The sequence below is a fragment of the Aquarana catesbeiana genome, linkage group LG13, assembly GCF_042186555.1.
Source record: "Aquarana catesbeiana isolate 2022-GZ linkage group LG13, ASM4218655v1, whole genome shotgun sequence".
NCBI lineage: Eukaryota > Metazoa > Chordata > Amphibia > Anura > Ranidae > Aquarana > Aquarana catesbeiana.
Genome location: NC_133336.1, coordinates 74,874,628 through 74,902,299, shown reverse-complemented (window position 1 = coordinate 74,902,299; position 27,672 = coordinate 74,874,628). Strand labels below are relative to the sequence as shown.

At 41.6% G+C, this 27,672-nt stretch overlaps 1 protein-coding gene across 1 annotated transcript in view; it reads left to right on the top strand.

The window, feature by feature from the left end:
* The window catches only part of RPAP1 (RNA polymerase II associated protein 1), a 126,595-nt gene that overhangs the window by 72,606 nt on the left and 26,317 nt on the right, over window positions 1–27,672 (top strand). The window contains exons 8-17 of the mRNA XM_073609591.1: window positions 5,299–5,414; window positions 9,662–9,760; window positions 11,150–11,251; window positions 12,016–12,183; window positions 15,836–16,033; window positions 17,140–17,274; window positions 18,771–18,950; window positions 19,701–19,858; window positions 22,080–22,259; window positions 25,397–25,598. Of these exons, the coding sequence (XP_073465692.1) occupies window positions 5,299–5,414; window positions 9,662–9,760; window positions 11,150–11,251; window positions 12,016–12,183; window positions 15,836–16,033; window positions 17,140–17,274; window positions 18,771–18,950; window positions 19,701–19,858; window positions 22,080–22,259; window positions 25,397–25,598 (1,538 nt within the window). The remainder of the gene's footprint in view (window positions 1–5,298; window positions 5,415–9,661; window positions 9,761–11,149; window positions 11,252–12,015; window positions 12,184–15,835; window positions 16,034–17,139; window positions 17,275–18,770; window positions 18,951–19,700; window positions 19,859–22,079; window positions 22,260–25,396; window positions 25,599–27,672) is intronic.

Genomic DNA, 27,672 nt, shown 5'->3' with positions numbered 1-27,672 from the left:
ATGTACGAATAATAGGACTTCCTGAAGGCTCGGATCCCATCCCTTTCTTAGAAAAATGGTTTAAAGAGCTATTCGGGGAACAGTCCTTTTCGCCCTTTTTTGCTCTGGAAAGAGCCCATAGGGTTCCCCCTAGACCCCCTCAACTGGGAGCCCCCCTAGATCCCTTTTAGTGAAACTATTCTACTATAAGGACAAAATGTCTATTCTAAATAAAGCTAGAGGATTGGGCAACATCATGTATAAAGGGAACCGGGTCTCTATGTATCCTGACTTCTCCCCAGAACTACAGAAAAAGAGGGCTAGGTTCGGAGAAGCCAAGCGCAAACTACAACAAATAAAAGTGAAGTATGCCCTGCTATACCCAGCAAGACTAAAAATAAATGCTATGGGAGAGACTGTGTTTTTTGACAATCCAGAGAGAGCTGAGGAATGGATAGTATCCCATAAAAAGAAACTTTAAGGAATATGGGAACAGGGAATTTTGCCCTCCCTTTGCCCACGCAGGATTCTATGGAACAATATGAATTATGTTTAAATACACTGCAAGATAATTTTTTTGGCACTATAGGATAATTTTGATTGTATAAGGATTGTTTTTTTTTTTTTTTTTTTTTTTTTTAACGTTAGGTTAAGGAGTAGAGGCGGGTGGGGGGGGGAGGTAATGAGGAGGGAGATTTATATCCCCCTTGGTAATGGAGGGATATTGTGAAAAATGTCTCACTTTTGTGTTTTTTGTTGTATGTCCAGTATGTCTTTTCTGTTATTTATGTGACTGGGTTTGTCATAGGGAAGGGGGGAGGGGAAAGACAGGGAATGTGTGGGGAAAGGGTTACATGTTAAAAATAGAGTCATTAAAAACTTTTAAGTTCACTAGAGTGTGGAAAGGTCACGTTGGGATGCCCCCTAGAAGGCCCAGCGGGCAGGTGAAAATGGGTGGTAAAAAGGAATGTAAGAGTTGTAAGGGGTGTGCATGGTGCATTAGATTGTTTGGATTTACTTATAGGTTTAAGCACAAACAAAATTATATCACGGGTTTAATTTACATATGGAATCTCACGAAAAGAGAAGGGGGTTTGTTTCACAGAGAATTCATTTTCGAAGGTCAAAAATATGCACTTTAAAAAATTTACTTTATGTTCTTGGAATATCCAAGGAATGGGTGATCCAGGGAAAAAGGCAGCAATCCTCCTTATAGCAAAAACTTATAAAGTAGCCATCTTATGTTTACAGGAAACACATCTCATCAAGGCTTCTGCTCTTCAACTGAGATATCGAGAATACAGGACACAAATTCACTCTGTTCACACTTCCTACTCCAGAGGGACTAGTATTTTTATTAGAAACGATGTGGCCTTTTCCCTTATACAGTCTAAAATGGATGTGGCATGGAAGATATGTTTTTTTATACTGCAGGATTGAAGATAGACCCTGCATATTGGCTAATGTTTATTTTCCTCCTCCTTTCAATATTTTGATTCTTTGTGGCCTCGTTGACTTTATGTTGGATAAGTCTGGGGTTCTGGTGATAGTAATGGGGGATTTCAATACGGTAACAGATTCGAGGTTGGATAGATCCCCCCCCCCCCCCTACACAGAACAAGAACACAGGAAACACCCGTTTAGCTGAGTTTAGAAGAGAACTCGGAACCCAGAGACCCGCCAATACTCATGTTTTTCTAGGACGCACTCCACACTCTCTAGGATTGATCTAATCCTGGGGAGTGAGGAAATGATACCTCTGATAAAAAATATAAATTACAAGCCAAGGGGTCTGTCGGACCACTCCCCGGTAACAGCAATATTACAACTGGGAGACCGTTCCCCAGTTAGGGAGTGGAAGATAAGTCTCCTTTAATTGATTTGTTGGGAGACCCGAACAAAATTTTACTTCCCCTACAAGAATTTATTAAACTGAATCGTGGGTCTGCTCCGGAGGGACTGATATGGGATGCCATGAAAGCCTTCCTGAGAGGCCTATTGATTCTACAAATCTCAAAATTAAAAAAGCAGACAAAAGAGTGGGAGAGATCAATGGGAGAGAAAGTAACAATAGCAGAAGAACAGTATGTTAATAACCCTTCACAAGAAACTCTAAAGACCTGGATAGATAAACAGAATAAATATTGCTTAGTTAGTCTCCAAAAGGTAGAGAATATGTATCTCTTTCAAAGACAGGCGGCCTTCAGAGAGGGGGAAACTGTGGGCCATATGTTGCCGCAATTGGTTAGGACTAGCTCTCCCACCTCCGTGGTGCCTTTGGTCGTTACACGGGATGGAAGAGTGACCTCCCACCCCCCGGAAATAGCAATTATCTTCAAGGAATACTATGAAGATCTGTATAGATCCCGACAGGAAGGGACGGAGGAAGAATGGGAGAGTTTTTTTACGGCCTAGACCTTCCCTCCCTTGCTGACGAGGATAAAGTGACATTAGATCGCCCCATCACATTGGAAGAACTCCAAGCAGTTATTAAAGAGATGGCAAGTCAGAAAATCCCGGGCCCAGATGGTTTACCGATTTGAGATATACCGGCAGTACAGGGGGGTTCTGCTACCGGAGTTGTTGAGGGTATTGAGCCTCTCAGCGGTGGGAGGTGTTCTACCCACATCAATGATGGATTCTACCATTATAACCATACACAAAGAGGGAAAGGACCCACTTGATGTGGCATCATACAGGCCCATAACACTCTTAAATACAGATATAAAAATGTTTGCAAAAATGTTGGCAGCACGGTTAAACAAAGTAATTGGGAAACTTATTCACCTTGACCAGTCAGGCTTTATACTGGGAAGAATTACGAGTATAAATATTAAGCGACTTTACTTGAACCTACAGACCCCAAGGGAACAAAACGACGAAAGAGCTGTTCTTTCGTTAGATGCCGCTGAGGCCTTTGACTGTTTAAAGTGGCAGTACTTATGGAGGGTTATGGAAGCAGTCCAGCATGGGACCAAGATTTATTGGTTGGGTTAAAATGTTATATGGTGCCCCAGGGGCCAGAGTCAGGGTGAACAATCAATTGTCTGAGAGATTTGGCCTAGAGAGGGGGACGAGACAGGGCTGCCCCCTGTCCCCCCTTCTCTTCGCCCTCGCAATAGAGCCCCTGGCCACTGCTCTTAGAGCTTCAAGGGGGATTAGGGGGTTTGGTGCTGGTGGCTGTGAAGACAAACTTGCTTTGTACGCATACGACCTGATGTTGTTCCTGGGAGATATGCGGGAATCTCCAAGGGAAGTAATGAGGATTATTAATAATTTTGGAGTGATGTCAGGCCTGAAAATAAATTGGGCAAAATCTTCACTGTTACTGGTTGACCCGCTGCATGACTCCTTTACAGAAGAGGTAGCCCAGATCTCAATAATGATCAAATTTAAATATTTAGGTATAACTATAGAGATCCTTTAAGTTGTGCCTTGGATAACATCGTCCCATTACTGACCAAATTTAGAGATAAAGTAAAAATCTGGAAAAATTTGCCGATTTCAGTGGGGGGACGATGTAACTTGATTAAAATTATCTGGATGCCGCAGCTTCTTTATGTGTTACATAACTCCCCGATATAGTTGTACAAAAAATTGTTTCAAAAGTTTGATAGTCTGTTTAGGAAGCTGATTTGGAAGGGTGGGACCGCTCTAATACGACTAAGTGTCCTTCAACTACAGCAACAGGAGGGAGGAGTAGCCCTTCCACATCCATTTAGCTACTTCCTAGCATCCCAACTCCAGCACATCGGGGGATACAATCTAGTAGACCAAGATCTAAGGAGAAAGAGGCTGCTACAAAACACTCCACATGACTCGATAATCGAGGCTCTGGAAGCTGGCTCCTTCTTCTCAAAAATACCTACCCTAAAACTGATGATGAAAGTATGGGAAACAGTGAAGGTAATCTTGAGATATGAAGGTTATACTGAGTTTACACCACTATGGGAAAATGGTAAATTAGGTGAAATGCAGAAGATTGAGACAGTAAAGGACTGCAGGAGAAGGGGAATAAAGTTTGTCTCTCAACTGTATACAAATGGTTCCCTGAAGTCCTTTCAGGACTTGAGGGAACAATATGCACTCTCAAACAAATCTTTTTTTAGATACCTTCAAATTAGGCACGCACTAAGGGAACAATTCAAGGAAGAGACTGTAGAATGGAACACCATTCCAGTACTTAAAGACCTGGTTAACAGTGAAACAGGGAAAGGCCTAATATCAAGACTATACTCACACATTAATAAGAATAGATTGAATGAGGCGGAGCCCTCTTTATATAGGGAAAAATGGGAGGAAGAAGTGGGTAATATTACTACGTCCCAGTGGAATAGAATTTTGGAATTGGCCCCAATGGTTTCTTTGTCTCCCTCTCAAAGGATGTCACACTTGTTCTTGCTTTATAGAACCTACTATACCCCTTTAAAACTTTTCCAGCTTAGCTACCATTCTGACTCAAGGTGCCCCAGATGTGGGGACCCGGAGGCAGGCATGCTCCATATGTTTTGGAGATGTCTGAAATTATTTAGTTATTGGGCAGGAGTGATTGAATACATCGATCGGGTTTTTGGTACCTCCACTGAGAGGGAGGCAAAACGATGCTTGCTGGGATTGGTGGGGGGAGGAGGGAAACTAGGAAATAGGCAGATGGCGATCTCAAGATGTTTATTCCAAGCAAGAAATTTGATCTCTCGGAAGTGGCAATCGGCGACACCCCCCTATAGGGAAGATTGGGTTAACACCATGAATACCGTTATTCTTAAAGAAAGAACGGTATATATAAGACAGAGTGCACTCTGGAAATATGAACTGATTTGGAAGCCTTGGTGGGTTGTAAGTGACAACGATGCATAGAAGTTAGAACCCCGGAAAAAAACTGTAAAGAGAGAAATGATTTAAACGAGAATAGCCCCCTGGGAGTTTGAGTATGTTGAGCTGGATGGAAGGGAAGGTATGTATGTATGGGGTAGGTATTTTGGTTGTATGACAGGTTAACGTTAAATTCTATGTCAGACAGTCTCCTCTCCGGACCATCACTTTATTAATTATGTGGGTTAATTCTTTTTTTTTTTTCTTTTTCTGCATATGAGCTTTGTATATGGATTTTGTGTTAGTGTTATTTCACACAGTTTGATTTTTCTTTAAAGAAATATTGATTTGGAATAGCATGGTTTGCTGGAATCATGTTTTATTGTGCAATTAGTAACTCTTTTGATGTCTCAGGGGTTTGCTCTCATTGTAGTCTTTAAAAATGTTTATATTGATGATCTCCTGTGATACATTTGTACTGAATATATTTTATCTATTTTAATATAGTGGATGATCTTCCAATAAAGCCTCAAAAGGAATGGGTACACATGGGCACAGTGGAGTTTGAGAAACTGGAGTGGATAAAGGATCTGCCACAATCTCGGCAGAAGAAAACAAAAAAGGTATTATATGAATATCTTGCATCTGTTTCATTCTCAGGCTGCATTCACACCTCAGCGTTTTGAATTGTGCACAGATTTGCCGTGATTTCAAAGCGCTGAGGTGTGAATGACAAACCGCAAAACACACATTTGAGATGCCATTTTGAATGGCATGGCACCTAAAATCATGGTGCGGTTCTGCCGCGATTGTCACGCTGCAATCGCAGCAGTACGCATTGCGTGAAGCTTGCCGCCCAAAATAAAGTTCAGGACAGCTGAGTACAGTGCTGGATCGAGAGAGGACAAGTATTTAGGGATGTGGGAAGGTACAAGTAGTGGGACATTTTTTTACCTTAATGCAGGGAATGCATTAAGGTAAAAAAATGTCTTGCTTTTAGAATCACTTTAAGGCTAATTTTACACCTATGCGTGTCTCTGCGGGTGCGGGAATCGCAGTGATTCCCGTTTCCGCAACCATCCTCAGTGAAAACGAGGGGCTGGTATTCATTCTGAATAGCACCCCCACACATGTAAATCGCAGCACAGGTGCAGGAACGCAAGGAAATCACATGGTCGAAATGACCATGCGATTTCCCTGCGAGCCACGTTTTGAGAAAGGTGCATGCAACATTTTCTGTGGGAAACGCAGGCACGGTAGCCTATTGAAGTGAATGGGCTGCCGTGATCACACAAGCGTGGCCTGCAGAAGCGCATAGATGTCAACCTTAGGGGTAGGTAAAGTGTTGAGTATTTTCAGTAAACACATATTTTTGGTTGTTTTTTGTCGCTTTTACTTTATAGTAATACTAAATACCCTTAATCTTCCAAAATAATCTATACACATCCTTCGTTAATGGCCCTGTAAACTATTATTCAATAAATTGTTTCTTACTGTGTTTTTCTGGCTCCTTGTAAAGTTTTGCTTGAGCTCCCAAACTTCTGCTTTTACCCCTTACTTTCATTTTGTTTGGAACGAGCAGCGCAGTGATGTGCACTGTTCTGTACACATTCCAAATCCCATAGTTCCCAGTCCATCTCAGGAGCAACCAAGAGAAGGGTGACCTACGTTCCAACATATAGAGGGACCATGGAGAATGATCATAGCCAACTTCTGACAGAAAGTCTGATCACAGCTCCAAAAAAACTTACTTGAATCAAATTCTTTTTTTTTTTTAACCAGTTTACACACTTTAGTGTTACTTTAAAGTAATTTTTGCTGTGCCTTATACATTTTTATTTTTCTCGTCCATTTTCTTTTTTGATATATAGCAGAGGTTTGTGGAATACTTATCAGAGGCAGGGTGGATTACCTATTACAAGGATTCTGCCTGACAGTTTTCCAATTGCTGAGATAAAATATCAGCCATACAGGGATCAGTCAACCGACTCATAGATTTACACTGCATGAAAGAGCAGCAAAGCTCAGTTGTCTTGTAGTACAAAGCAGAATGCAAAACCTGCATATGTACTATATATTTCAAACTTGGCTGTTCCCATGTTAATAATTTTAGTGCTATCTATACATAGAAAACAATGTTGTATGAAACAATAGCAGTCATTGGTAACACTATACATGAAGTTAATTTCTTTATGGGTATATCTAAAAATGATTTAAACAACATTACACTGCTTGATAGCAGCGCAGCCATTGGCCTCCCACTGCTGTCAGTCAAATCCAATGACGTGGGTGCCGGGGGACGGAGCCGAGTCCTGCTGTTTGTGTCAACAGATGCAGCAGCAGGACACGGGAACGCGCCTGCACGGGTGTCCAGTAGGAGAGCGCTTCTCCAATGGGACAATCGAGAACAGGAGGAGCCAGGAGCGCAACGGAGGGACCCCAGAAGATGAGGATCGGAGCCACTCTGTGCAAAATCAACTGCACAGCAGAGGCAAGTATGACATGTTTGTTTAAAAAAAAAAAAAAAAAAAAAGAGGAACCTTTACAACACCTTTAAGTTGTAGATCTGGAGGCAACATTTCAATTACCACTGGTTCAGTTAGCTATCAGAACACTCTGGAGAAAGTGGAATACCCATGGCCTTTTGGAATTTTAGTTGTAGAGTATGATTTAAAAACCTTCTGCAGTGCTTACACTGTACAGTTGTAGGAGAGCAGGAAGGAGATGCTGCATCAACAACACAAAATTAACTTTAAATTGGTTGTAAACCTCAGACATGAAATATGAACAAAGCATATCCCTTTATAGTGTGTACTTGTCTCAGTTAAGAGCACTAAGTGTCACATTTGTCTGCTGCTTCATTCCTCTGCTTTTAGCATGAATCACTTCTGACAAGTTTTCCTGGCACCAAGAGAAAAATGGTGACGGGGAGGGACCTCCAGCTGATTGACAGCCTCAGCTTTGTTCCTGTGTGTTGTCCCTTCCCTCCAATCAGCTGTCAGACCTCTTCTCACTGAGCTCTGCAGGGTGTAACTTTAGCTCTCTGTCCCCTTTTTTCTGAACTCTCAGACAAGCTTTAAAATTCTACTCTTTGAACGGATGTAGAGAAGAAAAGGCTGCAGATAAACAGGTACAACTTATGTAGGAGGATATGTTTCATCTCTGGGTATCATCTTAGACCAGTCACTTCACTGGGTTTACAACCACTTTAGGGCATTTTGGAGAGAAACTAGATGGTGTAAGTAAACAGGAGCACTACACCAATGGTTTTGGATTTTGAAACTATTTTTTTCATCATAGAGATATAAGTAAATTATTGGAAGGGCAGGGTTAACTAAATATTTTCAAATTACAAAATCACTGGTGGGGTGCTCCAGTTTTCCTACACTCATGTGAAATGTACTAATCACATTTAGCTCAGGTCATGGGCTAAAAACTAAGTTCCAGGAATTCTGCTCCTTTGTAAAAAGTGAAGGCACACTATGAGTCCAAAGAGGTGCATGGCATTGCTTGGGCTTATCACTATTATATACATTTGACAGTTTTATTGCACTCCCGTCGGCTATTGCTGTATTTCTGGGAGCCCGACGCCTATGCTTCATGTGTAAGCATCTTCAACATTAGAGTTGGTGCAGCTGCTATGCCTGCCCCTCCTGCCCAAACACAGAAGCCTTTGTGTTATCCAAATCAATTTAAAAAATAGAAAGACGACTTTAAATTGGCAGCAGAGGGGAGGGTTGGGCTTAGCTGCTTTGTGTGCGCCTCTCTCCTCTCTCACAGCCTCGAGTGTCAGTGTATTCTCCAGCAGAGCCATACACCTGTCAGATGTAAATATTAATGATAAGTTCAGGAGATAATTTAGTGGGTGCCAGAGACCAAAGTAGATATGTCACTGCATGAAACAGAGTACAATTAAGGACCATGAAAAACAAAATACAACAAAAAATGTATACTCAAGAAAAGATGTCATCGACACACCTATAAATACCAATTAGTAAGTACAGGAGATGTCATGCACCTCATTGGACTTTACTCATAGTGTGCCTTCACTTTTTACAAAGTGACTGATTTCCTGGAATTCAGCTTTATTGAATGCCACTGTGCAATCTCTTTATTTTTTTTACGTGTTCCTATACTTAACCTGTGTGGATATACAATTTGGAAGCTGTCATGGCTGACTTATTTTTTCAAAGGTAATGGCTCAATGAGCTTTATTTTAACAGCCCAGCATCTTCTTATCAGGGAAGCATAAGAGAGAGTCTAAAAATGTCTTTTAATGTAGTAGGGATTGAAACCTGGGCCCCCACCTGCTGGCATTCTCTGGACCAATGCCAACATATTTGTTTTATGGCTTTTGCTAAAGACAAAAGTCACAGTTCAGGCAGAGCTTGCTTATTGGTCATCTTTGCTTGAGTGTTTACCAGAATCCATGAGTCTAGTTTGGTCACATGACTGCCTGCTGGAGGGGATTCCAGATTCCTGTTTTTCCAGAAAAGGCTTTTAGACTAACTGACTTTTTTCTTATACGATGCAACCCGATTGCTATTAATATTTAAGTTAAGGCCCTCTTTAATTTATCTGCAAGCAAAGGAATAGTCTGCATTGCAATTGGCTTTACAACTTACATTATAGAAGAAAAGTACCATAGAAATTGTTTCCAAAAAAGGATATATTATTCCTTTCATGAGCAAGTGTTTTTAAGTTGTTCTAAATTTCCAGAAATGTTGGCTCATAAAAGCTTAATCATGTTTTTTTCAATGTGTGGTAGTCAGTATGTTATGTCAGTCAGCATTGGTGCTCAATGTATTTTGCCTTATACTGAAGTTCTTTTCACTTTTCTCATATAACACTGCAGGTTATATTTTTATAGGGTATGCAGGCTCGATTCAGTCTTAAGGGAGATCTGATACCTCCAGATAAAGAGATTCCTACACATATGGGCCTACACCACCATGGAGAGGAGGCAGAGGTGAGCTGATATTCAGTTGTGCGCATTCTATTCCATATTTGACTTTACTAACATTTACTGATCTATAGCTAGCCTTTGCTGTCACAAAAAAAGAACACCAACTAGCATTTTTTAAGAATTTAGAAATTTGTAGACTTGAATTCAGGTCAGGTGACCTGCACCAAAAGCTAACACTGTATGGCTGGGTATTAGACGGATGTTGCCCGTAGGGGAGGAACATCTTTTTTGAGTTCAGCCACCTATTGGCTGCATGCTTGCTCCAAGTTTGTGACTAGGTCAGGACTCATTGTATGGTCTGATGGTCACATAATTTCTACAGGGTTAACGTTGTAGCTTTGAACCTATAGAGTAATGGTCTCCAAACTGCGGCCTTTTGCTTGCCTTTATATAGCCCTTGGGGTGCTATTCCTCACATGGGCACCAGTGACTGGGCACAGTTCCTTCCACCAACATCAGCGATGGGGCATTGATCCTCCCACTGACACCAACGATAGAGCACTATTCCTCCCACTGACGCCAACGATGGGGCACTATTCCTCCCACTGACACCAAAGATGGGGCACTATTCCTCCCACTGACGCCAACGATGGGGCACTATTCCTCCCACTGACGCCAACGATGGGGCACTATTCCTCCCACTGACGCCAACGATGGGGCACTATTCCTCCCACTGACGCCAACGATGGGGCACTATTCCTCCCACTGACACCAACGATGGGGCACTATTCCTCCCACTGACACCAACAATGGGGCACTATTCCTCCCACTGACACCAACGTTGGGACACTATTCCTCCCACTGACACCAAAGATGGGGCACTATTCCTCCCACTGACGCCAACGATGGGGCACTATTCCTCCCACTGACACCAACGATGGGGCACTATTCCTCCCACTGACACCAACGATGGGGCACTATTCCTCCCACTGACACCAACGATGGGGCACTATTCCTCCCACTGACACCAACGATGGGGCACTATTCCTCCCACTGACACCAACGATGGGGCACTATTCCTCCCACTGACACCAACGATGGGGCACTATTCCTCCCACTGACACCAACGTTGGGACACTATTCCTCCCACTGACACCAAGGATGGGGCACTATTCCTCCGTCTGTCGCCAACAATGGGGCACTATTCCTTCTACTGACACCAATGATGGGGCACTATTCCTTCTACTGACACCAGTGATGGGGCAAAAGATGGGACATCGTTTACTCCCACTGGCCACAATCTGGCCCTTCTAAAGTCTGAAATATAGTAAACTGGCCCTTTTGTTTAGAAAGTTTGAAGACCCCTGCTATAGAGAATACACACAAGCATTACCCACAAATCTCACCTTCTATAACAAGTCTGCTTTGTGATTTTTTTTTTCCCCCCTGAAGAGAGCTGGTTATTCCCTTCAGGAACTCTTCCATCTTTCTCGCAGCCAATTCATTCAGCAAAGGACTTTATCATTGCAAGTTCTGGGCCGTATTGTGAAGAAGGTAAGGGAAATTTTGTTTATAATATTTTTATGAACTGACATATTACTATATTTATTATTTGTATAAAGTATATATTTAACATATAATGTGTACATTACATACTGGGCTGTCTAAATATTGACAGCTTCCTGTTTTTATTTTTCTTAGACCTGGGTTCTTCATTAAAGTGATACTAAAGTCTCGTTTTTTTTTTTTCATTAAAAATAACAAACATGGTATTCTTACCTGCTCTGTGCGGTAGTTTTGCACAGAGCAGCCCAGATCCTCCCCTTCTCGGGTCCCTTGCTGGCGCTCCTGGCCCCTCCCTCCTGTTGATTGCCCTCACAGCAAGCAGCTTGCTATGGGGGCATCTGAGCAGAGCTGCAACTCTGTGTGTCCCAGCCCTGCCCCCTCTCTATCTCCTCATTGGCTCACTGACTTTGACTGCAGCGGGAGCCAATGGCGCCACGCTGCTGTCTCAGCCAATGAGGAGGGGAGTCCCGGACAGCCAAGTCTCTCGTGTAACATTACTAGATCTGGATGGACTTCAGTTAGGTATTAGAAGGGCTGCTGCACGCAGAATGTTTTTTTATCTTAATGCATAGAATACATTAAGATAAAAAAATCTTCTGTCTTTACAACCACTTTTAATAGTTTTACCATTTGATTGTAGTGGCTTTTCACACAATAGGGCAAAGATAAATGTTTTATTCCTGCTTTGATATCACTGGAAAGAACAGGAATTGTTGATTACTGATCAATATGTGCTCTCTGCTGTCTTCTAGGCTAAGCAAGGGGAGTTTGCCTCTGTCCTAAAGGGAAGTGTGCTTCGTTTGCTCCTGGATGCCGGATTCCTCTTCTTGCTGCGTTTCTCTATAGATGATAACATAGACAATGTCATTTCTGCATCAGTTGGTGTTTTTCATGCTTTACTGGTGTCCCCAGATGATGAGGTATATATATAATATATATTTTTTTACATTTTTAGAATCCTTTTGTTTTGCAAAACATAAAGAAGAAAACTGTGTGAATGTTTCATGCTTTAAATGTCATTGGCTTTTTGAGGTCATAAAACAGGCAAGCATCTGTGTTGGGCTGTCAAAGAGTAAGGTCTAACATACTTCATTATACCATTATACATTTAGCTACAATCAGACCTACTTTTGTTTTTTGCTCTTTTTTAATTTTGGCTTATTTTTAATACATAAACATATGAAAAATATAATAAGTGCAACAATTAAAGCAAAAGAAATGGATCCTGTTCCCTTGAAGCATGTTATACAGCACAGCACAGTGCTTGTGCTGTGTAATTTGCCCCCCTGTATCACCTGAAATACCTGGCTTATCCTGCCAGGTTCTGCCCTCCCCCCGTAAACTGTGGTTAGTTTATGTGCCTCAGTCATCCGCAGCTCTCCTCTCTGCTCTCCCCTGACCTCTGACCTCTTCCCCTCTCCCCTCCCTGCCTGTCAGCTCTGTCCACTCTCCAACCCTCCCTTCATGCTATATCAGAACTATAGTATAAGCATGCCATCCCCCTCTGTTAAATGTTTCCCAGTGTTTGTGCTGCATAAAAGATTCCGATTACTACCTTCTATCAGAGTGTCTCCTGGCGCTCATGTGACCGCTCGGCTCTCTTTTCTCTCCTCCCCTTCTCCCGGCTGATGTCGGCAGGAGTTCTCTGCCCCTCCCGCTATAGGTGTCAGCCTGGGAGAGAAGAGAGCTGAGAAGTCACGTGAGCGCAGGGAGACGCTCTGATATAAGGTAGAAATCGGCATCTTTTTTATATAGCACTGACACCGGGACACATAATGTTATTTAACAGAGGGGATTTATGTTTTTACTATAGTGGCTTAAAGCGTTTGTTAACCCCCCAAAAAACAAATGTTGATTCTGGTCCTTTAAAGCAGATTACACAGCACAGCGCTTGTGCTATGTAATCTGCCCCCCTCTAAACTGTTAAAAAAAAAACCCTAAACCTCCCACTTCATGTATGGCTTCTCTAATCAGACCACAATATCCAGGGCAACTCCGCCCTGATCGCCATGGTCAAAGTGCCTCCCTCAGTGATAGGCTGCCTGCTCTCCTCTCTCCCCCCTCACCCCCTCCTTCCTCCTTGTCAACGCCCTCACTGTCTGTCTCCGGCCCCCCGCCGCTATTATTTTAATATTAAAATATACATTTTGTCACTGCCAGCCTCTCTATTGGAGGCTGGCATAGCACACCGTGTATGTTTTATTTAAAAACGAGCGCTGTAAATACTGAATATCAGCTGTCTTCAAGCCGCTTGACCTATGTGACTCGCGGCCGCTTTTCAGCTCCAATGGGTGTCTTCTGCGGTGGAGATGAGCAGCCACGTGATCTCAATCTGACGTCAGAGGGAGATCACGGCCCCTCCCACAGAAGACAACTATCAGAGCTGGAAAGCGGCCACGAGTGATGAGACCGGCCTGAAGACAACTGATATTGGGAATTTACAGCGCTTGTTTTTAACTACAACATACACAGTGTGCTATGCCAGCCTCTAATAGAGGGGCTGGCATAGACTTATACATATACCTTAACAAACACTTTAAGGATCAATTTAAGTCTAGAGATTTTAAAGTGGTTGTAAACCCATACAGACCACTTTCACCTACAGTTAAGCCTATATTAAGGCTTACCTGTAGGTGCTTGAAATATCTCCTAAACCTACACAGTTTAGGAGATATTTACTATGTCCCCGAACTATGCCGTCTTCTGCGCATGCGCCGATGTATTCGGCGCTTGCGCACTCTGGAAAGGGAACGCTGTGCCGTTTCAAGCTGGGGTCATGGCGTGACTGGCGGCTCCCGCGCGCATGCGACTCCGCCCAGTCACAGAGCCAGAGTTCGCGGCCCCGGAAGGAAGAGGGGTGAAGAATGGATGCTTCCTGCCAGTGAGGAAATCAGGGACATCGCAGGCTTCGGTTTCAGGTAAGTGACACATAATGGGCTACTATGCGATGCATAGTAGCCCATTATGCTTTACCTTTGCAGGGAAACAAAGAGGAAGTAAGACCCATAAGGGTTTACTTTCTCTAAGTAAAACCTTGAATGGTGATGGAATTAATTTTGAATATCTTATTGCGCACCAAATCAGGAAAGTAGCTTATGTAAAATAAAATAAAATAAGGCAGATTTTGATGCAATACTAACCTCCAATCTGGACATGTTCCCTGCAGTGCTTTATTTCTGCCACTAGATGTCACTAATCCTCTGGCTTGAATGACATCCTGCATCTTTTAAAGAGAAGTCCTATTTTGGGCATACTTCTCTTGTGGGTCACAGGATTGCACTTGTGTAAGCAATACACTGCTGACTTCACCCTTTCCCTTACCTGTTCGTTGATCTTCTGTGTGCTTGTTTCCTCTCAACATATTTGCAGGTATCATGATTTCTGAAAACATATATTTTTAGAGGGGTTAAAATATTTTGTAGCAACAAAATGGCGATTTTTAATGTGTGAAACATTTAAAAATTGCCCTCATAGACAAGTGTTTAAATAGTTAACCTCTTAACACTAACTTAATTCACACTGACTTGTTACATAAAACTGATGAGATCATCGCTAACCGCTTGTCGCCCGTCCACAGTTCATTTACTGCAGATAGGCGACAACTGCAGGCTAGGCAATGTAATCGAAGCTCACAGCTGAGCTTCCGCCTTTGCAGAGCATGCACGTGGACCCTGCTGACCTGTGCTGTTATTGGGTTAGGTTACAGTCAATGATTATGGCTGTACATCTGCTGATTGGCTGTGGCCAATCACAGCACAGAGTTATGTGTTTACAAACACACAGAATTCAGTGATCTGCCTGTTTCTTCTCCCTGAATTCAACTCTGAGTTCTCTGAGGGAGAAAAAGTAGTCAGATCTGTGAATAAAAGCAGCACACATTACACTTGTTAGGCACACAGTTAACACTTTGATGTTAAGCCCTGCCCAGCCAGTTTAATTAGTACAGTGTACTGTATTTACACTAATCACTGTATTAGTGTCACTAACGACATGAGTGTCCCTCCCAGCCAGTGTCTGTTAGGACCAGATTGGCCACCACACTATGACAGTCTCACTTTAAGTCGCTGATCACCACCATTATTAGTATAGCGTCTACAGCAGAGTAAATTCCAGTTTATATACCATAGTTTGTAGACGCTATAATGTTCGCACAAACCAGTTAATATACACTTATTGGGATTTTTTTCACCAAAGACATTAAGCAGATTACATTTTGCCCTAAATTTATGAAGAAATTTGATTTTATTGGATATGTTTTGTAACAGTAGAAAATGTTTATTTTTAATTTTTTTTTGGTCTTTTTTTGGTTTTATATAATAAAAAAATAAATATAAACCGTGGTGATCAAAGCTTTATTTGTGTGAAAACAATTATATAAATGTCATTTGTGTACAGGGTTGAATGACAGAGCAATTGCCAGTTAAAGTAGCGCAGTGCCGAATAGCTAAAAATGCCCTGGTCATGTAGGGGGTAAAACCTTCTGGAGGTTAATTGGTTAAATGAAAAAATAATTTCTATGAAGGCAGTATCTTCTATAGGTATTTATAAACTTGTATTGCTTTTGTTGTGCAGGAATACCTGGATGTTACTTTTTCATGGTACCAGGGAACAAAGTCCTTCCCTTTCTTGCCTAATCAAGAGGAGGAGGAGGAAGAGGAGGAGGATGAAGATATTGTTGAGGATGTTAATAAGATCTCTGAAGGAGACCAGCAAAAAGCTAAAGAGGAAAAGAAATCTGATCCAGAAGTGGCACGTTATGATGGTATAAAGGTATGCGCTACGGGAATAAATGATCCCTTCTAGAAGTTTGCACTTTAAGCACTACACCTTTTCATCATTTTCACCAGCAGGTGGCATTGTTTCTCTTTTGTATGATATTTCACACTGCCTTTAGGGCCAGTTCACATCACAAAAATGAACCCCAGATACGTTCCAGATGAGTTTTTGCTTACAGTTCACACCACACGCAGTTCTGGTATGTTTTTGATACGTTTTGCTGTGTTCCAGTACAGTTCTGTGCAAAAAAAATGCAGCATGTTATTTTTTTCTTTTCCTGCACCGGAAACTGACTGGAACTGCACCAGTGTGAACTAGGGTCCTTGGAATAGATGGAAAACACTGTGCATGCATTTTTCCTGCAGAAAATAAAATGCACTGGACTGCATCTGGTGTGAACTAGCACTTAAAGTGTATCTATAACAAAGAACAAAATATATTGCAGGTTACCATTCCTATATAAGCAGTGGCCGCATTAGTTTGTCTTTTTCAGGCCTTTTTTTTTTTTTTTTCACTTGGAGATCCGACCAGTAACATACTTCCTATCCCTGCGTGTGATAATGCTTACTCACTTCTATATTTAAGGAGGAGCACTGTTGTCAGCCTTTAACGGAGCTACAGAAACCTCATCCTCTCTTTTTCTCCATAAATTATTGACCAGATATAACAAAATGGTTTTAATGATACATTTGACAGCGAATAGGAGGCACTCATTGTTGGGGTTTACATACATTTTAATGCACAATGTTGGTGTTAATGGTTTTATTTTTTCCTATATGTTCTCATAATTTACTTTGCTCTAAAAAATGAAATATTATTGTTCTAGCCACATTCATTTATCATAGTTCACTTGATAAAGGGGTTTAGAATTGTTTTGGGCAAATTTTATGTTTTGTTGCATGTAAACATAAGCATTCCCCATTTCTGTACATTTAAAAAATGTATCAAGCATAATTGCCAATTCTTACCTGCCTTTGTTGTATAGAAGTTGATATAAGCCATTCCAGGGAATGCAAGTCTTAACCCTTTAGTAAGTTGAGTTCTTTATGTGGCTTGGTGTTTCTTGGTGGTTTATTTCAAATAAGTTTGTTTTTATGTAGGGTCTCCTGAAGACAAAAATTCTTCACCGGCTTAGATATATCTTGGAAGTTGTAAGACCATCGGCTACTGCTGTTCTGAATATCCTGGAGATCCTTACAAGGGTGGCTCGTCACTCTGTAGCAGCCTGCAGCCAGGTAAGAACTGTGGAGAGTGAACTGCCCCTCCAGCAATATGTACTCCACTCCATTCAGGATCCAAGAGCAAAAAGAGGAAGCTCTGGGCAACTGGTGTTACACAAGGCTGAGGACTCTCTTCTCACCCACATATGACAGCTCTTACTCTATACCTTGAAGTGGCCGGTATATCTCTTAACCCCTAGTGTGGTGGGAAAGACAGGAGAGGTGGTTGCATACTCCTGCAGGGTCTTTACTTGCATCCTCTGACTGTCTGCATGTACCTTCCCATTATTGTCCCAAAGACTTAGGCTGGCCATATATTGTACAATTTTCTTTAGATTTACCAAAACCATATAATATGAGGTCAAACCTAAACACTTTTCATTTGTATGTAATCAGGCAGGCCTGTGCACTACATAGTTGAAGGCAAATCTAAAGGCAGTTAAATAAGAAAATTGTAAAGTATAGGGCCAGCTTTAAATGTTGCTCCTGCAGTACAGACATGCCCTGTGTAATTTCATGTGATGTTAGTGCATAGGCGGCTGAGCTGCAGACATCAGGGGATTGTAAGTAAGGACCTGCACAGGATGTGGTACAGTTTACTGTATTGGGGTGACAATGAGGGAGGTTTACTTGTATGTTTAAATGAACGTGTTGATTTTCCATGTATGGGGAAAGCACTGGCTCTGTACATTTTTATTTAAAGTTTTATTAAAGCAAATCTAATTTAAAACACAAAAATGCATATACTTCTGCTTACCAAGTCCTAAAATAAGATGCCTCTATTTGTTTCCCTTTTTTGTCTTTTTGTTCCCTTCAATTTCCCATTGTAGTCCTGTAAGTAGCACACGTCCTGTCCCTGGGGACTGGTCTCACTTTCCCCTACTATGATAGGAGTCATAGTTGTCACCCAGGCTGGACTTTGACTATGTCTGCCTGTTTCATCTTCATTACATGATGGGATGATAAAATTACTTATCTACAGAAGCAAAATAAGATTTTTTTTGCTCTGTGTTTAGTTTAGAATTTTTGGCAAGATTAACAGGTATTTATCATGCTTTGATGGAGATAACTTCTGCTGTGCTGTCTTCCTAGAAAACCCATGTGCCCCAGAATTTCTTTGTCGTGTGCATTTGCAAAGAAAATTACAGATGGCTGGAACATAGAGCTCGGGGAAGTGAGGTGGTTAGGTTACAAAGTGGTTGTCACTCCTAACTTGTAGTTCTGGGGTCCTGCAGGGACACAATCTATGTGGGGACTATGTTCCCATTGTTTGTGTGTTTTTACCCAGGATGCTCAGGTTTCTTTCCACAGCCTAGAAAAATACAGTACTTATTGGTTAGAGTGTTTAAATGAATGCAGTAGGGTCATTAATTTCTAAGCTTTTCTCAACCACTATTATCAGTGTTTTTTTGTATTATTTATAGAAGTACCTAATATATTAAAAGTATACACATTTAGTGATAATTATTTGTGTTATTGCCTCTTATTTTGTTATATTTTGTTATATTTAGCTTCTGGATTGTCCACGGTTAATAGAGACAATAGTGCGTGAGTTTCTGCCTTTGCAGTGGAGTGAGCCAATGGAAACCGGAGACTCAGCACCTACTAGTCTCCACGGTGTGCCTTGTTCAGCTGCTATGAAATTTCTCAGAGTGCTCGCATCTTCTAGCCGCCACTCCGCTGCCAGACTAGTAAGTATTCAGAAATAATATGAAAGTCTCTGATTCCTGGAAGGTGGATGATGTGCTGTTGCAACAGTCACAGGTGGCCTAAATCCAACTTCAGGGAGTTTAAAGATATATAGCAAAAGCACATCAAGCATACACAGGCCAAATAATAGGCTTGGTTATCATTTTTTATTAGGAGAAAACATGCAGGAGATGTATCGTTAGTTGATACTATTACCTATTGGAGAAGACAATGTATAGATGACAGCATGATTGCTGACAAAGAGATCTGAGCTATTTTTTAAGCTTGCTTGTCTGAAAGAGACTGTAGATGGGCATACTTCTCCCTGAGAATGATGGGTAGGGATATATCCCGACAAAGAGATCTGAGCTATTTTTTAAGCTTGCTTGTCTGAAAGAGACTGTAGATGGGCAGACTTCTCCCTGAGAATGATGGGTAGGGATATATCCTTCTGTCCAAGAACAGGTTGCCTGGGTTGCACAGTACTATGTAAATCTTTTTTTTTTTTTTTTTTGCTTTTTTGTAAAGAAAACCATCAGGCCTGCTTGGAGAAAAAGATTGAAAGCTGAAAAATCCCCTAATATCTCTTGTTAAAAGGGAGGGACATATTTGCTTTAGAAGGATGATTTCCATATATCCTAAACCCTGCAAATTTCACCAGTTAATCTTACTGAATACTAGCATATGAATTTACTGTATATCTTCATGGTTATATTTCACAGTTAAAGCTTTATTTCTTCTTTTTTTTCTAGCTGCACACATTCGACATGAAAAGATGCCTGAGCAGATTTGCTGTGCAGGAGCCACAAGACTTTCCTCTGCCGAAAGAGGAGGCTGAGAAACTGAGTACTGAAACCTTCCGCCTCTGGGCTATTGCTGCCGGCTATGGACAAGCCTGTGATTTATACAGGTTGGTTGTTGTTATTAAATTATAGAATATTATACTGGTAAATAATTTTAAATTTGAAAAGGTCCATTAGTGCACTATACATACATATATGACTTTACATTATCAGACTATGCTCCTGCCAGACAATGTAATAGGTGAGAAACTTTAGTTGGAAGTGCAACAAATCCTTTATATCAAATCCCACTTACAGTGTTCTAAAGGGTAGTGCAATACTTTTGGGACAGTGTTGTTGAAAATGTCTCCCCAAAAATTCTCAGGGAATCTCGTAAGGCCTATATCAGAACTCAGGAAGCCAAATTAATAAAGTGTATGTACAGCCGTGGCCAAAAGTTTTCAGATTGACGCAAATATTAATTTTCACAAAGCCTCAGTTTTTATGATGGAAATTTGCTTATACACCAGAATGTTATGACGAGTGATCAGATGACTGCAATTAATTGTACAGTCCCTCTTTGCCAGGAAAATGAACTTAATCCCCAAAAAAAACAATTTCCCCAGCATTTCAGCCCTCCCACAAAAGGACCAATTGACATCATGTCAGTGATTCTCTCGTTAACACAGGTATCAGTGTTGACGAGGACAAGGCTGGAAATTACTCTGAAATGCTGATTGAGTTAGAATAACAGACTGGAAGCATTAAAAGGAGAGTGGTGCTTGAAATCATTGTTCTTCCTCTGTTAACCATGGTTACCTGCAAGGAAACACATGCAATCATCATTGCTTTGCACAAAAGGGGATTCACAGGCAAGGATATTGCTGCTATTAAGACTGCACCTAAATCAACCATTTATCGGATCATCAAGAACTTCAAGGAGAGAGGTTCAATTGTTGTGAAGAAGGCTTCAGGGCGTCCAAGAAAGTTCAGCAAGCGCCAGGACCATCTTGTACAGTTGATTCAGTTGCAGGATCAGGGCATCACCAGTGCAGAGCTTGCAGTGCAGAGCACACTTGCCTCTAGCAGCAGGCAAGTGTGAGTGCATCTGCATGCACAGTGAAGCAAAGACTTTTGGAGGATGGCCTGGTGTCAAGAAGGGCAGCAAAGAAGCCACTTCTCTCCAGGAAAACATCATGGACAGACTGATATTCTGAAAAAGGTACAGGGATTGGACTGCTAAGGACTGGAGTAAAGTCATTTTCTCTGATGAATCCCCTTTCCGATTGTTGGGGGCATCTGGAAAAAACCTTGTCTGGAGAAGAAAAGGTGAGCCATACCATCAGTCTGTGTCATGCCAACAGTAAACCATCCTGAGACCATTCATGTGTGGGGTTGCTTTTCAGCCAAGGGAGTGGACTCACTCACAATTTTGCCTAAGAATGCAGCCATGAATAAATCCCATTGAGAACTTGTTGTCAATCCTCAAGAGGCGGGTGCAGAACCCCCCCCCCCCCCCCCCCACCACCACAAATTCTGACAAACTCCACGCATTGATTATGTAAGAATGGGCTGCCATCAGTCAGGATGTGTCCCAGAAGTTGAATGACCGCATGCCAGGGTGGATTGCAAAGGTCTTGAAAAATATGCAAATTCTTTGCATAAACTTAATGTAATCTTCAATAAAAGCCTTTGACACTTATGAAATGCTTGTAATTATACTTCAGTATACCATAGTAACATCTGACAAAAAAAAAACCTAAAAACACTGAAGCAGCAGACTTTGTAAAAATTAATATTTGTGTCATTCTCAAAACTTTTGGCCACGGCTGTAAACCCTTTATTTTTCCAAAATGTTTAGTTGTATACACTTTTCTTAACATAATTTTTTTCAATTTTCTGCAAAGTTTTTTGCCTGGAGTTCCTGCTGATAACAGCGCTTCCTATTACAGACTGACAATGCTTAGCCACTGCATAACAAATAGCAGCAGCCTTGTTGGTCGTCTTCAGAGCCACTTCAATTGGCTGTTGAGCTACTCATCAGGTCTGTAGTTGCATCTTGCTGACCTGAAAGGCAACCCAGTCGGTGACTGAAAGAGTGCACATGGCAGGCTGACAATGCTGCTGATAATTGTGAGACAGTGGCTTAGAGTCGATAGCCTTCCATACATTCTCCTTCAGAAAATGATTGCCAGGTATATTAGGAGTACAATATATGTGTGTGCTTGTTCTCTTGTTGCAGAGATGCTCTGGAAATGTGAATCTGTTATGGAATATAATGAAATGGTTACTGTATATAATTGTGAAAATAAAAGCAAGATGTATGTTTTGATGATTCTTGTCCTTCAGAGAGCTGTACCCAGCTGTGATGAGAATTCTACAGTCCCTGACCAGCATAATTGCCTCCTGTAAAGGAAACGGTTCCTCTGCAGCCCTCTCCATCCAGCGGGCAGCTGCTGTAGTTACCCTGCTCAGTCATGTGACTCAGACAGCGGGCTGCACTGCTGAGCTTGAAGCAAAGTTGCACAGGTAAAAAAATGATAGAATTTTTATGCAGTGAACACTGGATCCTTTTATACAGTACAACTGTTTTTTTGTGTTTGTTTTTTAAGTGTTGATGGAACCTTTTTCTAACTTTCTAACAGAAACTGAAGTTTGCTATAGGCAATTCCTCAATTTTTGTTTTTGTATTTTCCCAACCTCTTCTAAAATACCATTGTATCTCTTCTTTTATATTTTAGTATAAAGTCCCCAATCTTTGTCTGAATTCTTGCACACAAACTTGTTTTTATAAAGTTTTTAAAGAAAACGCATACTAAGGAATTATGAAGCCTGCTATTGCCTATCTCTCTAAAAATGCTACTTCCTTGGCTTTCATGTTGAATAAGTGGTTGTGGTACTTTACTAGCCACTGATATAGAATAAGAATACAGATTATAAATTGTGACTTCACTTTGACATTCTGATCTTCATGCTGGCCTAGGTCAGTGCCTAAAAAAGTACTAAAGCAGTTGGAATAGCATTAGATTTGGGGCAGCTAACATTTACAAAAGGAAGTCCGCAATATCATCTTCGGTCTCGTTATAGGCGTCCAGAAAAGTGAACCTGACTCAACTTGCAAAGTGTCTGAGGTTATTAAAATGACCTGGCCTAAACCAATCCCATCTTATTCAGTTTTCAAATGAGTTGGTATTAGAGGTGCTGACATTTGACCGTTGATTGACATTGCATGAGCACTACAAGAGGCGGGGCTTAATGTTGATTTGGAGAGAAGTTGAGGTGCGGTTTACAGCTTAAAGTGATAATAAAAACAAACCTGTTATACTTACCTGCTCTGTGCAGCGGTTTTGCACAGAGCAGTCCTGATCCTCCTCTTCTCGGGACCTTTGTATTTCATAATAAAGGAGAACTACACAACAGGAAAAAAGTAGAAATGCATCACTACCATAAAAGAATATCACAATACTTAAAGTTCCTTAAAGTGATATTAAAGGCAATTAAAAAATAAAAATAAATGTCATTCTTGCCTGCTCTGTGCAGTGGTTTTGCAGAGAGCAGCCCCAGTCCTCATTTTCTTGGGTCCCCACCGGCGCTCCCGGCCTCTCCCTTCTGTCAAGTGGCCCCAGAGGAAGCAACTAGCAGCAGGCATGCTCCCGAGCTTGTGCTCTGCATGTCCATTCAGACATGGAGCTACAGCTCTGCCCAGCCCCCCCCCCTCCTCATTGGTTCACTGGCTGTGAATGACAGCAACGGTCACAGTCAATGAGAAGGGAGAGTCCCCAGGGAGCTGATGCTCTCGTGCACATCCCTGGATTAAGAGGGAGCTCAGGTAAGTATTAGGGGGCTGAGGGGACTTAGCCTTTAGAACCACTTTAAAGTGGTTGTAAAGTCAGAAGGTTTTTTATCTGAATGCATTCTATGCATTCAGATAAAAAACTTTGTGTGCAGCAGCCCCCCTAATACCTACTTGAGCCCCATCTCGATCCAGTAATGTTGCATGGGTGTCTCGGTTGCCCAGGACTCTCCCTCCTCATTGGCTGAGACGCGGCGCCATTGGCTCCCGCTTCTGTTGTTTAAAGTCAGTGAGCCAATGAGGAGAGAGAGGGGATGGGGCTGAACCACGGCTCCGTGTCTGAATGGACACACACAGAGCAGCGGCTCAGCTCGGGTGCCCCCATAGCAAGCTGCTTGCTTTGGGGGCGCTCAGCAGGAGGGAGGGGCCAGGAGCATCAGCGAGGGACCTGAGAAGAAGGGGATCGGGGCTGCTCTGTTCAAAACCACTGAACAGGGCAGGTAAGGCCTCATGTACACTGCTACTGGTAAACGGATTTTTAGGAGCAGTTGGGCATTTTTTTTCAACTGCTCCTGAACTCTCCTCTATGTTATCTTATCAGTACATGTACACAGAATCGTTTATAGTTGTTTCTAGGCAGTTGAGTTTAGAGGCTTTTTTTGGAACGCAAAAAAAATGGGTTCAGAAGCTGAATTTAGAGGCATTTCTAGCTCAAAACGCTTCTAAACGCGGTAACTCATTTTTAGCCATGTTTTGTTTATAGGCGTTTTTCATTTTCTTTTAAAAGCTTCTAAACGCAAACGCGGCTAAACACGACATGCAAACGCAGCAAAATGGACGTTTTAAACGTGCGTTACTATCTGTCAAGTTAAATCATTCAGGAGAGGTTGTAAAAACGTCCCGTGTACATGAAGCCTAAGTATAACATGTTTGTTATTTTTAACGAAAAACAAACAAACTTTAGTATCACTTTAAGCCTATGATCACTGGGACCCCACTTGGGCACAGGGATACATTTTTGACCAACACAAGTACTCTTGATGCAAAAACATCCACTTTCTGACCACATAAATGAATCATACTTGGTATAAAACATATGCAAAGCAACTGCTATCTTTTTGCAAAAATTACAATTTAAAAAATGCAAAACTGGTTCAGTGCTACTACACCTAGTGACTATAACACTACATGAACCCATGACTATAATAATATACTATAATATTGTGTATAAATCGCTTAGAATAAAACAAACAAATGTGAAAAAACCAATGTTCCTCTTGGTGACCTGAGCTTATAAAATCACACAGTCCTCTTTAGAAAAACTTATGCTACCTACAAGTGCTTTTGTAAATATGTGTAAATACCAAACTAATTATTTCTGAGTTTGCCCATATCCACATTGCTCTAACCCTTATCCCTCTTTATGAACCTGCTGACTTTCTCTTGGTTGAGAGGTCTATAATAAGTGGGGGTTTTAGCCCAACATGAGTAGAGGGCAGACTCACAAAGTATTGGTTTGGCATTTACAATTCTTTACATGTACGCCAAAAGGATTCTTCTGTTTACTGTAGGAATATTTTATAGCGCAGGTTAGGTTCACTTCAGGGATAGATTGTTTTATTTCTTTACAGCAACCAGTGATATTCATACTTTCAACTGTCAGGTTCCATTACAGGTTTGAACTTGTCCTAATGAGCAACACAGACAGTCCATCTTACAGACACAGACAGCTATAGCTTTTCCGTTTTGTTGAGGAAAAGTATATGCCATACTTTGTGTTACAGTCAACACTAACACTACAATTTTTATGAAACGGTCCATCTGTAGCTAATGTTGCCCCAAACTAAAACATATGTATCTTGTGGATTTGCAGCACTCCTGTGGGCTCCGAACCTCAGATTCCTCCACCTGCAGTATCATGGGATAATGTCGCTGGATTACGACCCATAGTGGAAGGATGTTTAAGTAGATGTCTGCAAGAAATTGGAAATGCCAGCACTTGGAACTTGCTTCAGCCACTCACCCTTTCATCCATCAATTTTCTTGCATCATACTATGAGGCTGCTAGCCAGCAGGTGAGAGCTAATAATTGCTTGCACTTATTTGTTTTTGGAAACTGATAGACACATCACATGTGAAAGTACATGTGAACATTTAGTTCAGTTTTAGTTTGAGAAAAGCTACTTTGAAGAGAATCCTGTTTGGTCAGCATTGAAAATGTGTAAAAAAGAGTCTCCACTATAATATATAATCTCTGGAATTAATAAAGACTGGTTCAGACAGATTTTGTAAAAGTGTCTCTCATGCAATCCAAAGCTGGGTTCACACTATTGTGAATTGCATGTGGGTTTCCCCGCACTTAATTCACATGTCAGGAGATTGTGACCGGCACTGTATGGAGTCGGTTCACACATCTTTGGAGCAGCTCCAGTGCGAATTGTACAGGAGTCCTGTCCGTCTTCTGGTCCATTTCGGGTCCGAATTCAGCCAAAAATTCCGACTGAAATCAGACCTGAAATGGTGAACAGGGATGCACCAGACCCCTGCTGTGAGCCGCTCCATGCTGCAGTGTGAACCCAGCCTAAAAGTAGTGCAGAATGCACCAAATCCATGTACCTATCTAGAGCTTTTACTTTGCACATGTTGTGCCACTTTTTAGAATGCATTGAGACACTTTCGCAAAATCTGCCTGAGCCAGTTTCTCTCTCTATACTCCAAAAGAGGGTTGGTCATAATTAGCTCCACTTTGGTAAGATACAAACTGTCAGTATTTTATTCTGAATTCGGTGCACTCATTGCACCACAATGTAAAAGTGGCGCATTTCAGAACTGCCTAAATTTGGTGTACAAGTCACTGTCACTGTCAGAACCAAACTTGTTGCATATGCTTCATGATTTGGACATAGTACATTTACAAAAGGGATTAACGCCAGAAAAGTGGCGCAACAGCTATATTGAATTCCCCCAATATGTTTGATGGAGAGATTTGACCTCACCTTCTGTCCATGTGACACAGCAATAGAAGTGTAGGGTAAACCTCCGCAATGGGGACACAGGAAGCGAGAAAAAAACATGAGAGTTTTGGCTGGAGTTGGACTTTAATGGAAAGAAAAATGCAGATATTGCCTATGCCAAAGACATCCTAGATGTCATTTCTTTATTGCACATCACGGGACACAGAGCAACCATAATAATGACTATATGGGTTATACGCCACCTATTGGTGGATGGACACTGGCAGATACACAGGAAGGACCTCAGTTTTTTTTATGTCTGTAAGGTGGAATGGTCACTGATGTGATACATGTGCTCGTGGAGCATACTTGGAGGTCTACGGAAGGAAGGGAGCGTCGTGACGTCACCCGTGACCATCTCGTATCTTCACCTTATTCATGCTTATACATCTGGCACTGGATGTGTGCCTTGTCTGTAAGTTTTTTACCTTGCTTTTTATTGCATTAAAGTTTATTACGGAGAGCACTATGGTCTACCCCTTTTATGTTTACATGGAACTTACGCTTGGGGATTGATTTACTCTGCATATGGCTCATCCACTACCGCTGCTTGATTGATCCGGATCTGCTGCTTACCTGCTTTATATGACCCGTAAGGGAAAGCGCATTTGACCCTCCGTAACGAAAGGGTCCCGGTGCTGAGGTGAGAGGCCATTTCTTGTGTTGGTGGAGGGATCACTTTTACCCACGAATTTTCCAGCATGATGTCACAACACTCATGATTGCTTGAATTTTATGGACTATTTCTTGTATCATTATCATTTTTAGCGCTGCACCATCTGCTATATATTACTCTTAGGGATTTGATTTTTGACCCTGGTGTTCAGCTGCTTTCTGTTATTTGTGTACATATTTGCGCTGATTTGTTATTTTTTTCATACTTGGAGGTCTCGACGTTTCTATTTAGAATGATGGACTTAATTCGGATCCATTCGAAAAAGCTATCAGCCAACATGGATGGTACCTGAGCCTCATTGGAAGGAGAGAAGATTCCTCAAGGTTTTGCCTGTAATGCAGCCTTATGGCGCTGGACCCTGCATAATGGAGCCCTGTGCAGTGTGTATTCTGACCAAGGTGCTTTCCTGCAGGGTGCTATACAGGTCCAGGAGAGGACCCCACATTAAGGGGGACCCAG